At 36.5% G+C, this 13,601-nt stretch overlaps 1 protein-coding gene across 1 annotated transcript in view; it reads left to right on the forward strand.

Annotated features, from left to right (window-relative positions):
- CALCR (calcitonin receptor) overlaps nt 1-13,601 on the forward strand; it is a 150,862-nt gene that overhangs the window by 77,802 nt on the left and 59,459 nt on the right. Inside the window, exon 3 of the mRNA XM_032305042.1 lies at nt 11,950-12,030. Coding sequence (XP_032160933.1) covers nt 11,980-12,030 — 51 coding nt within the window. The 5' untranslated portion in view covers nt 11,950-11,979. The remainder of the gene's footprint in view (nt 1-11,949; nt 12,031-13,601) is intronic.

A 13,601-nucleotide genomic window follows, 5' to 3' on the forward strand; every position in this document is an offset into this window, starting at 1 on the left:
GGCTCTTTGTTGAACAGGGAGCCCAATGTGGGGCTCGATCCCAGGACCCTGGGATCATGACCTGAGCCGAAGGCAGAGGCTTAACCAACTGAGCCACCCAGGCACCCCCTAAAATTGTTGTTTTTTATGTTTGAAAGTTTCTTTGTTATGTGTTATGGACCAGATGGAAACATTTGGCTGGCTCTATTTCCCCCAGTTCTTTGGTTTAGGAGAGCCCTGGGATCAACATTAGCCTTACCACTGATACAGGGCTAAGAAGATCCTTGATGAATTGAGTATTTTGATTTTGATCTTAATTATCTTTGTGTGTATAGACTCTGCATTTAATTCTGATAGAAGGAGAGAATATAGTACTGCATTTTTAAATTACGTATTGTAAGAATATTGAAGCAGTTAATTGAGGAGTATTAGTTGTAATCTAGCCCAATATTCACCTTGGTGACCAACTTTGGAATTAGCACAACTCCACAGAGAGCAACCTTGAAACTGACATTGAAGCACTTGTGAATAATTGCTTCAATACAGAGAAGTATGAAAAAAGAATATAAATAATTTACATTTGTCATTAAGCAATAATCATTCCAAAGTATGATTGTTAGTTTACTTGTATGATTTAGGTAAAAGTCAGTATAGTTAATACAGTTGACCTAGGAAAATAATATTTGTCTAACAGTTTTATTTGGTTGGGAGGGAGGGGCAGAGGGAGAGAGACAGAGAGGATCTTAAGCAGGCTTCACACCCAGTATGGAGCCCAATGAGACATTCTGTCTCACAACCCTGAGATCAGGACCTGAGCCAAAATTTAGAGTTGGAGGCTTAACTGACTGAGCCACCCCTGGTGTCCCATCTAATGATTTTTAAATGAGTGGTCATAAATCTCTTAATGTTTTTTAGATTATGGGCCAATAAGGATTCTTAGTTTTCATCCATTATAACCACCAAAAACCTTCAACAAGGAATATTCATGAAGAGGCTCTAAAGGGAAATATATTGTCATTATTTGTAATTAATTATTAAAAACATATGACAAATTAGAATTCTATAAAATATAATGTATAATATCTAAACCAAGAGAAAGAATGAAATATGTGTTAAATATATTTAACGATCTTCAAATTGTCAATTTAAGAGGCAATAAATGTCTACCAAACTTCTACACATTTTCCAAAGCAAAATTTCACACACTTTTTAAAGCACAGACAATTCTTTCTAAAAAATAAAAATTACTGACAACTTATTTTCAAACTGTCATTACCTAATATTGATTTTAAATGTCTGTACTTCTAGAATCAGTGTAAAATATGAAGAGTGTGGTTTTGAAGCACTGTTTTCAAATTTTGTCTCTGCCCCCCTCATTGACTGTGAGAACTTAGTAAAATCACTTAACATCTGCAAACTTTTGTTTCCTTATGCATAAAGTGGGGATAATGTTTATTTGCATTTGATGTGAGGATAATGTTATAAATATAATTACCCAGCTCTTGGTGTGCACTCGGTTCATTTTAGTTTCCTTCCTTCCTTTCCCATCAGTCCTTTCTTTAAAAAAAAATAATAATAAGTCCATTTTAATACGTATTTTACTTTGGCTAAAGAGTACTATATAGTCCTGTGTATCAATCAGCCATGATAATAATAGGTTTTCTTAATAAACAGTAGGTTCCATTTATATCTTTGCAAAGAATATCAAAACTTAACTGAGGGCGCCTGGGTGGCTCAGTTGGCTGGGGGACTGCTTTCTGCTTAGGTCATGATCCTGGAATTCTTGGATCAAGTCCTGCTTTGGGCTCCCAGCTCCATGGGGACTCTGCTTCTCCCCCTGACCTTCTCATCTCTCATGTTCTCTCTCACTCTCAATCTCTCTCTCTCAAACAAATAAATAAAATCTTAAAAAAAAAAAAAAAAAAAAAAAAAAAAACACTTTCCTGAACCTAAAGCCTTAAGTTCAGCAGAGAACAGAGAGGCTAAGGGAAGAGCTCTATTACCTATCCCCTTCCTGCCAGCAGTTAGTTCAGGTCCCAGGAAGACCTGCCCATTAGCTATTCTGCCCAATAGCAACAGCAGAGCAGTGAACTTATGTTAGTCAGCTGACATTAGAGAAGCAGTTGCCAGTCAAGTTTCCTTTGGAAAGAGTCACAGGTCCTGTTTGAGTAAACTCTTGGTCAACTCAGTTACTCCAGTTCACTTCATTGGCACAACATGAATTCTAGCACTTAACCTCTCCAGTGTTTCTGTTAGCTACTATCACTGAATGCAAACCACCAGAGGGAGGCAGGGGAAGTACAAAGAGCTGTCATAGAAATTCAGCCACAGATTGGGAAAATATGAATAAGGATTACGTATGGATGGAGATTATCTAGATGTCTCCCAGACACATTCTGAATTCACTGAACTTGGCTGCCTGCTTCTCAGTTATTGTCCCATCTATATCCCCAAACCAAATCACATGCATTAAGATTACTTCTTTGGTATTCCTAATTAAATGTCAGATTGGCCAAGTCTTATTTTAGGGACCAAAGCTTCTTCACATATATAATTTTAAAAAAGTGAATTGACAAAGTGAGTCACATGCAAGTTTTATTTTAATAAAGAAAGTACCAAGGTTCCTGAGTGGCTCAGTTGGTTAAGTGTCTGCCTTTGGCCCAGGTCATGATTCCAGGGTCCTGGGATTGAGCCCCGCATCACGCCCCCTGCTCAGCAGGGAGTCTGCCTCTCTCTTTCTCTCTCACTCTCTCCCCCTTCTGGTCCTCCCCACTATTTATTCTCTCTCTCTCTCTTTCTCTCACAAATCAATAAATAAAATCTTAAAAAGAAAGTACAAAGCTTTGTTTAATAAAGCAGGTTGCAAAATGTTGGCTTCACCTGAAATACTAAATTCTCATATTGAAATTTACTTTGATACCATCCTTTTAGACAAGTTCCTTAGACTGCCATCTTGAATATTAGCTGTTAAGGTCATGGTGGGAAACAACTGCTATGGTGAAAACCATTTGCATCATCATGGCTGACATTGAGGGTTCCAGCTTGGCTGGCCATCCCTGATGTCATTAATCCCACTGAATCTCTGTTTTTTGAGGGAATCCAGCTAATTTTACAGAAACTTTGAACTGCTTACATAGCCCTGCAAAAAGGATAATTTCCAAGGCACTCAGATTTCAGGGAAATGGGCCCTTAAATAATTTAATAGGAAGAAAAGGAAAGCTTTGTAATGATTAAATTATATCCGATAGTGCCTTTCTCTATTAGTAAATATATGCTACTAGAATTGGAAAAACAGGAAGAGACTTGTCCCTTGTAAGGTTCTCAGTGAAATATCTTCATGTACAATCCCAGAAATGGTGAAGGGATTGGGAAGAATATATAAATAAAGGGGGTCCATAAGAGTAGTTCCCACTCAGGCATTCTCTGTAGTACATAATGGCGCCTAAGAGCAAAAAGTACATCTGACTCAGTAAATATTTGATGAGTGAATTTATAAATACAATAAGAGCTCTCTGCTTCATTCCACTCCCCCTTCATTTCTGCAAACACAAACATACGGAGATACATGCACAGTGAACACCAGCACCATGGGATAGAGGAGGGAAGAGGAGAACTCCACCGCTGGCCTACAGCTGGTGAGCACTGGCACAACAGAGCTGTGGTTAATAGTCAGTGGTTGTTCTGATTGGTGGATGTGGAAATAGCAGCCACTGTTAGCCATTTTGAATAATACCACAGGGTATTCCTTTATTTAATCCACTTTATTCAGGCCTAAGCATCTTCTTCCCCAAGGTATCTTTGAAATCAGAACCAAATGGAACTCATGAGGGTGAATAAGAGGAAACACACTGGCACAAGGATGAGCTGTGGTTGTGGATTATTTCTATCCCAACTAGACTGGACCTTACAGGCTTTACTAGCAGAAGGCTGAAGCTAGAAAAAACCTTTGAGGTGAGGCATTGTAGGGGTTTACAGTGTACACCCATTTGGGAATATAACAGGGGTTTAACTAGAGCTCTTCCACTAGCCTCCTAACCAATTTGAGGGAAATCACTTCAGTAGGCTTTCGTTAACTCACCTCTATAGTGAGAGTTTTGGAAAATCTGAATTCTGGAGTCTCTTCCAGTTCCACCACCCAGTGAAATCAGGCATATCTTTTTCTGAAAGAAGAAGTTTGTCAAAGGTGTATTAGGACACAATAATGTGTAAATAAGGACCAAATCATAAACCCACAATTTTGAATTCCTGTTGGTATTTATAGGATGGTTTGATGTGTGTTGGACTATTTGACTTAAAAGAGTTTATAATTTGAATCAAGCAGTACATCACCTAGCAGGAAGTCTTCTGGGTAAGAAAGAAGAACACTTTTCATATATCCATATTTGTGAAAGCAGACTTTCAAAACAAAGGATATATATATATATATATATATATATATATATATATATATATATTTGGCTGTACTCCCTATGCTGTAATAGCACCAACATATTCAACTAAATCATCTATTCATCAGAGTTACAGAAATCTAGATAAGTTGTGGCAAAGACCTGTCATTTCTATTCCAGTATAATAAAGAGATGCTAATAAATCTGTAACAGTTGCCTGTAACTACAGTCTTTCTGCTCCTAAAGAGTAGCATAGCTTTCATTCACTGAAATCAGTGAAAGTCAACCATTAGTTAAATTTGCCTGTCCATTCCTTGAGTGTTAATTACACATTATTAATGGTGAAGTAATTGATAACAAGAGCTAACTTAAGTGAATTTGTTAGAGGGTCCATTGTTGCAGGACTTCTCAGAAACTTTAGTATCCTAACATAAATATAAAATTTTTTTCCAGAAAAGACCACATAGTGTTCCATATTTCTCAAACCTTGTCCTTGTGAACTACTCCTTCCTTTTTCATTATTAAATGAGTGGTCACAATGGTCATATTTTAGAGAACATAATGTGAAAAATGATGTCTTTGTTTATTTTCTATTGGAGGGTCAGAAAGACCCAATATTTATCTAATTGCTATGGTTTCCCTTTCTCCAAAATGTCTTTTTTATATTTTATTACAGTTCCATTTAGAGCCAATGTTGGAGTATGAAGAACCCTTAATTATAGTCCAATTGTCTAATTTATAGATAATTAAATTGAGGTCCAGAAAGGTGCAGTAACATGCTTAAGAGTCATATGATGAGTAGGGAGAAGGTGGTGGGGTTATGGACATTGGGGAGGTTATGTACTATGGTGAGTGCTGTGAAGTGTATAAACCTGGCGATTCACAGACCTGTACCCCTGGGGCTAATAATACATTATATGTTAATAAAAAAAATTTAAAAATGTTAAAAAGAGTCACATGATGAGTTTGAGGTTATTTTAGGATTAGAATGTAGATTCCTTATTCCTTAGCCCAAGATTTTTTTTTCTATTACACTGCAATGACTCCTCTTACCATATTCACCATAGCTGATCTCAACAGAAACCATGAGCGTATTAAGTTATGAATTTATACAGAAGCTGTAAAGCTGTTATTTACAATCAGGTGCATTTGGGGGTGGCTGTGTGGCTCAGTCAGTTAAATGGCTGCCTTCAGCTCAGATCATGATCCCAGGGTCCTGGGATCAAACTCCATGTCAGGCTCCCTGCTCAGCAGAGAGCCTGCTTCTCCCTCTCCCTCTGTCTGCCACTCCCCCCTTGCTAGTACTCTCTCTCTTTCTCTCTCTAGCAAATAAATAAAATCTCTAAAAAAAAATCAGGTGCATTTTAGGTTCTCCATACGTATGACCCTGTTGACAACTCAAATTCCATTTGTCCAAAGCTGAGTATTCCTTTCATGTCAGATGGCAGTATATGTGTAATGACTAAGAACATGAACTTCAAAATCAGCCCAATTAGAGTTTCTTCAATATAGTCAATGATACCCACATCCTCATCTTTGCTCATGCTGATTCTTTAAACTGGACTATTTTTCTTCTAACCTCTCACATATTGAAGTTAAACTTTATCCTGAGATGGTATTAAAACACACATAATAAGTGCATGATGTGCTTTTAATTAAACTGATTTGAGCCAAACAGTTCCTGTCTTTCCTTTCTCTATCATGGCTGCTATTGTAGATCCAGTACTAGAAAGGATTGATGAGGTCACAATGCCTTTTCCTCAAATTAGTCTTAATTAATGAAGTACTACCTAATTATTCATTAATAGTATCCATTTGAGTAATGTCACAGTTTTGAACTGCACATGATTCTGAACCACTTCTCCAAGATTTCTCACTGATTAATGTTGCCTAGCCAACTGCTTAGAGGCAATCTATCTTTTTCATTCGATAAATGTTTATTGAACACTTACTACATCGGGCCCTTGACAAGAGTCAAAGGAAAAGTCATTTTTTTCCAATATGACATCATTTTTATTCTGCTTCCCTTCTCATCTAGACTCTTTTACATGACGTGCCAACCTGTTTACCAAAAACAGCTCCCCAAGGCAGAAATACCAATTCTTACTAACTAAACTTGGAGCTTGGAGTCAGATGAGCATTTTAAACCCATGATGAGAAGCAAAAAGTTGTTTTGCTTTGCATAATAGGCCAACAGAAATTGGGTTTATGATGACATTGTATCTTGGCAAGTGAGTTCCTGTAGTAATGAAGAACGATTTCCAAATAGATCATGTAATCAAGGCGTTATCCAAACAGAAGGCATTGTTAAGGCAACAAACCAGCAGACCTTGTGGCTTCACAAAATATATTTATTTACCTGTCCACTTGGACTATACCTACAGAAGCTTACTAGATAGATCTGTCTTCAAAACAAATGTCAAATTTCAGATTTGAAATGGATTCTAGGCAATGGATTCTAGGCAAAATGGATTATATAGACAATGGATTATAGACAAAATGGATTATAGACAAAAGGCTATAGCTACTCTGAGATAAGCAGTGCCTGTTTCTTCTCCTTCCTGCTCTTTGCCCATACCCCCATCCCTCTCCTGTTCTCATAGCCAGGGTATTAGGGGAGAGGATCTTAAAGAATAATGCTCCAAAGGAGCAATTGCCTCTGAGATGCCTTTTATAGCTTTGGGCTTTGTACCAAGGCTGGGGAATATTTAAGACCTCAGAAATTCCACTTTTGCTCCATGGAGAAGAAAAAAGAAATTTTTAAGTAAAAGGGCAGCTCTTTCTCATGACTTGCAAACTTAATAGACTATGGTGGGTTAGAAATTGCCATCGAGCCAAAAGAGCATTTTCCAAAGTATATTCTGTAGATGGGCTAATAACCGTGATTACAAAAAAAAAAGGTTTTTTTTCATCGTCAAACAGGCTTGGAGAATGAAGACTTAATGAAGTCAAACTAGTGGTTTTGGTACAGGAAAATTAGCTACTTTAATGTGCTAATGTCTATGGTAGATCTCTAAGAAGAATATAGGAAATGCTTAATTTCCTAAACATTTTTGGCCATGGAAACTTTATTTTATGCTGCTTCTCATGGGATTACTGCTATTCTATGGAATACACTTTTGGAAATGCTGATCTATGAGAATAGACACATTATTTTCAGACTTTGACATTTCATATTCTTTCCACAAAAAATAAATAAATAAATACAATGTAACTTTACATGTCAAGGAAATTTGTTCTCCTTAAATGAAGATTATTCTATTCAATCATCATCATTGAATTAGTGATTTAGACTGAGTGTATTAATAGAAGTGGTTTCCACTGACCAGCTCATCCCTGGAACAAAGGAATACAATTTTCTAGGGAGCAGATTAGTGATGAGTGCTCCTTTGTGGATTCAAACCAGGGCAGATTCTGTTGTCCTACCCAGTAGCTGAACCACTGTCCAAGGTTATTTCATTTCCATGTTCTGTATCAAACTCCACACTCAAGTTTTTAGACTCTACCTTCATCTGGTTTCTATATGGGGCTTCCATAATAGCTTTTATCTTTTTTATTTTTTTATTTTTTTAAGGTTTTATTTATTTATTTGACAGATAGAGATCACAAGTAGGCAGAGAGGCAGGCAAAGAGAGAGAGATAGAGAGAGAGGAGGAAGCAGGCTCCCTGCTGAGCAGAGGCTCGATGCGGGGCTTGATTCCAGGACCCTGAAATCATGACCTGAGCTGAAGGCAGAGAGGCTTTAACCCATTGAGCCACCCAGGCGCCCCAAGCTTTTATCTTTTTTTTAAAAAGGGTGCCTAAAAGACATCTTAGAAACCACTGCACTAAGTAATTAGACTGCTGGACAGATCCAGGGGAATCAATATGTTTCACATATGGAAGTGTGTTCTTCTAGTCAAAGGAGGACTGGCCAAGGAGTCTTTACATAGACAGGGAAGTGGCATAGAGGTGAAGCTACTTGTCCAAAATAAAAGAAATCATAAAAGTAAAAGTAGAAATTAGAATCTCTTGGCTCTACAATTAGGGCTCTTTGGGAAAAGAATAATGCTTGCTGTCTTACCACATTCTGACCCTACATCACCCCTTAAACTAAGCAACCAACATTCACAGAGCGCTTACTGTGTTCCAGATTTCTTTCTAGGTTCTTGGGTGGCAAAACTGAATAAAGTCCTTCCTGTAGAGAAGGAATAGGGAAAACATCAGGAAGTAAACAAATAAATCATCTAATGTCAAAGTCAAGCTTTGTTCTGGTTTCTCAGAGTCATTTTCCAGGATTCCAGATGACTGTCTGATCACAGGCTACCTGTCTCAGAAATACCACTCCAAATCGAACATTTCCAAGTTTCATATTTATCTCCATTAGCCGCTGTTTGCCCGACTTTGTCCTTTCCTGTTTGGGTGCAGGTTTAACTCTCTAAGCCTTAGGCTAAAACAGTTCTCTTCAGAGTCACTGAATTCTGAACCCTACCTGTTGGAAATTTCAGGTCAGTCTTTCCAGGTTAGTCTTTCCTGAGAGTCCACACTGCAATCTATCCGTTCTTTAATCATCCATTCAACTAAGCTATAGGTCTCTGTTAGTTCGTTTGGGTTCTCCATGTCTGTCATTCTTTTTAACTTCATCCTTTTTTTTCCCTCTTTCCTTGAAAGAATCTTCGTGAAGGTGAATTACTTCATTCTCCATTCTTTTTTTTTTTTTTTTAGGATTTTATTAATTTATTTGACAGAGATCACAAGTAGGCAGAGAGGCAGGCAAAGAGGCAGGCAGAGAGGCAGGCAGAGAGAGAGAAGAGGAAGCAGGCTCCCAGCAGAGCAGAAAACCCAACACAGGGCTCAATCCCAGGACCCCGGGACCATGACCCAAGCCGAAGGCAGAGGCTTTAACCCACTGAACCACCCAGGTGCCCCTTCATTCTCCATTCTGATTCTACCTTTTTTTTTTTTTGCCATGTTTTTCTCCCTTAAATTCATGAAGCCCTGTCTTTATTCACTATTTCTACTTCCATGTTCTCCTTCTCCTCTTCTCAGATCACCATGAAATACTTCTCTCAAAGAGAGGCATATCTGAAAAGTGCTGTTTTAACCTGGGAGAATTACAACTGAACCTTTCTGACTAGAGGCAGGTTCAGTATAGCCCAGATCTTCTATAAAGTTGCACATGAGAAATTTGTTATAGTTCAAAATAAGGCAAGAATATTTAAAGTTATAGACCTCTTCACTTAATAGGAAAAAGGAAAGGACTCTGTTTTTTGACTAAACCACTCTGTCATCTCCAAATACTCACTGAGCTCCATGTCCATACTATTTTCATTCCCCTTAGTTGTTCATGGTACAATCATAAAAGCAGTGTGTGGGGCTATGAAACCATGGGGCTTCCCTTCCCTATAGCAAAATGACTGGGAAGCCTCACTCACCTTCAAGGGGGCAATTGTCCCACAACCTCTAATGCTCCTCATGGTAACAATACTGTTGAGCCAAAACCTAGCAACTGTCAAATGACATCAAATATATGACATAGATAGAACAAGCCAATTAACTGCCTAATCACCCCATATTCACCTTCATAGAAAAGCTGACTTCTCACTGTGCTTAGCCCTCACATTTGGAATTAATGAGTAGGACTATCATCTGAAGAAGAGATCTGGCTTTTAATTCTGGCACCCATCATGTTCCACACATCCTGCTTCTCTCAGAGGCTAAATCATAGGACCACCATAAGCAGCAGACCTTTAGAAATTCAATGTATGTCTATAATTTCCCTCTAAAAAAGCAGGATCTAGTTAAGGGAAGCTGTGTTAATTTCATGAGTACCCATAATACATTTCTTTTTTCCCCCCCATAATACATTTCAAAAGTCCTACCTTTCACCCCAGAATAAGACTCATCTAATACTCAGGTAGCAATATTTTCCATTGAGGGAGAAGACAAATTAAAATCTCCTTCTCTTTCCCCTCCTTGTCTTCTTGAATTCCTTCACTGTCCGTCCTTTTACCCGGGCTAGCAAACTGGGAGAAAACTTTAATTTCTTCTTCATTTTCTCTTCCCATAGTACTAATATATAAATGGAATACAACTTACTCGTTTGGGAGCCAGTAAACCAGGCAAACAATGTAGATACTAACTTAGACCTGGGAGAAAGTATAAGACATATGATGCAGTCATAACCACTCACCCTTAGGTGAAATACAGTTTCACACAAATATCACTGATGAAAAAAAAAATATATATATATATACATATTTAATTTTTTGCTTTTTTATTATCTTTCCTTGTGTAAAATTATCTGCACAGTCACGAAAAATTGTTATTTGTGACACAGCCGCATGTTTCTCTTACATGCTTGTGAGAAGGAATGGTGAGCTGTTGGGTGACATAGTCAATCCTTGCTATTGAAGAAATTCATTCTTTTTTTTTTTTTTTTTAAGTTTGATAGTTTGATTTAATTTGATTTGCCTGAAATAACAAAAGCATTTCAAGCATCTTTCATTATGTACTTGATGTCCCACATTAAACAGTCTACTAAATTCTGAACAAAGGTTATTAGCAAGTTTTCAAAAATTTTAAAAATTAAACAGTTGTTTCAAAACCATTAAGTAGTAAATGTATTTAAGAAACTAATTAGGACAGATGCCGTAACTTCATTAAACACCACTGCTCATGTTTTTTTTTGTTTTGTTTGTTTGGTTTTTTTTTTTTGGTTTTTTTTAAACAAAGCATTAGTGTTATCTATTTGGCTATGAGTCTTAGCAATTTATCTACAGTATTTAACAAGGTAAATTGTAGGCAAAAATTTAGTACAGTTTCAATAGAAACACCCCTTTTTTTGTTTTCCTGAAAATACAGCAGTATTTGAAGGACTAATTTTTCTCTGCATCAGTTATAAGGAAGCTTCCCATCTATGAACAGGAACAAAAAAAGTATCTACAAACCTTGTAAACAGATCTGTATCATTTATAAACATAAATAATCGAAATTATTAACAGCCAACAGCAGAAATTAAAGTTTCAATTCAATGATCCAGGGCGAAGAAATTCATTCTTAGTAGCAACTTGAAGCTTGTAGAAAATTTTGTAGGAAAGAAAAATGCTCAAGGCTCTAAATAAGACTACTCAAGTCAAAGGTGGCCTTAAATTACCTAGAGGGATGACTAATGATCCTTCACAAATCGTTAGGTCGTATTTGTTCCTGTCCAGTGAAATGATTTCTTTGTGGATGTTTCCACTGAAATTTTCAGTAGTTTTACTGATGCCACGGACTAACTGAAGTCCACATTGGCTGCTCTTGATTTCTCCGAATCCTTTATTTTGGTCCTGATAGGTAAAGGTGGCTCCGGAATTTCATAAAAGGACTTTTGACAACGACCAGACACCAGTCCTCCCTGGCTGGAAGGAAGGGGCGTAGAACATGCGACTATATTTGCATCCCCAGCATATTGCTTACATACATGAATTTTATGTAGAGTGTCTTGGGACATGATCCTCTCCAAGTGAAATAGAAAGAGAAGAAAAAGAAATGAACTCTAGTCAAGATTAAAGCTGTATTTATTAATGTAAATGTCTTTGTTACATTTATGTTTTTCTAGGATTTGGACGACCATCTTCAAAAACCAAAAATGAAGTTCACATTCACACGCCGGTGCTTGGTACTCTTCATCTTTCTAAATGTAAGTAAAACATCATTTTTAAGCTACATTAATCAAGAATGCTGAAATAGAGCGTACGATTGAATAGACATTTGGAAGGGTAGACATCTTGCCAAAACTAAGTTCCACCAGCCATAAGTTCCTCAAAACTGTCCTTTTCTTGATATTTTGTTAACAGATCCACACTCTGAATTTTCCCAATTTAGATTAGTGTTATGGTTCCCTGAGAAATGTGAGCTTTGTTTACAAAACTTTAGCATTAACTTGAAACATATCCACATTATCTTGGAATTTAACATGAAAGGTTAATAATGTTCCTGGGTAAAACATTTTTCATGTTAGACAGGTGGATTTGAAACACAGTTTCTAGGCTCCTGTCTTTTTCAAACATCTGAACACTTTCAGTCAGGTTATTAATTTTAAATGCATCCCTCAAAAAAACTAATAATCTTAAGTCTTAACAGACCAATGTCACTTCATAACTCCTTCTCTAACCTTTTAAATCATGTCCAATTTATGAGCTTTTATATTGTTTTATTTCTAAATGGTTAGCAAGAAGTCAGAACTGCAATTATCTTAGAAAATGCTACCGGGGCCTGTCTATTTATTTGTGTTGACTTCACTAACCCACCATCATATCAGCTTCCACAACACACATGAAAGAGAGATGAGTAAATTTTACATAAATAAATTAGGAGTTGTCTTTATCCTTATCCTTTCTAGCACATCAGAACAACAGTGACCAATGAATCATAAGGGCAATAAAAATCAGTCAGTACCTGATATTATTATAGTCACCTAAACAAAACTCTCCCAGGGTTCCAGAACCTACCTTTTTAATTCACGAGTAGTCATAGGCTTACAAGTTTGCATAAACTATTTCTCTTAACATTATTCAGGGAAAAGTACTAATATTCCAAAAATGTTCATCTCATTTTTAAGGGAATTTTTATTTTGTAGTGATATACATTAAATAAATGGTCTATGGGTATGATTGTTAATGTGGCCCTTTTGTATCTACTTGGATAATGAGTATAGTCTATTTTATTATGTAATATTGTTGTATTATTTTAATCTTTAGATAAAATACAGTATAATTTTCTAAAAGTAATCCAGTATTTGGAAATGGAAGTAACTTCATGTCATTGTAAATATAATAAAAACACTTAAACAAGAATATTTTAGGAACTACTAGCATATTTAATTTTGTCTCTAACTGCCCATGACTTATATGAGATTCTATAGTTGCAGAAATAGTGGTATATGCCAATTCATAATTGATATTATTATTTTTAGAGCTAAATTAAACCCTTGTGATCAATTACATGTAAATATTTCTAAATAATTTTATTTCATAAACCATATAATTATATTCAACAGTGACAGAACAAAAGTAGTTACTAAGTTACTAAAGTAACTTACTCGATACAAATAAGACAGTTTGAATACTACTGCAAAGATGAGAGATCATTTCTGATATGTTATTCAAAACTTTTACCCAATATATCTTATAATTCAGACATTAAAAGAATTTCATGTATTTGAGCCATGGACAAAAAAGTTTTCTGATTTGTGAGCATCTCTTTGCTAGC

The sequence above is a fragment of the Mustela erminea genome, chromosome 11 (assembly GCF_009829155.1).
Source record: "Mustela erminea isolate mMusErm1 chromosome 11, mMusErm1.Pri, whole genome shotgun sequence".
NCBI lineage: Eukaryota > Metazoa > Chordata > Mammalia > Carnivora > Mustelidae > Mustela > Mustela erminea.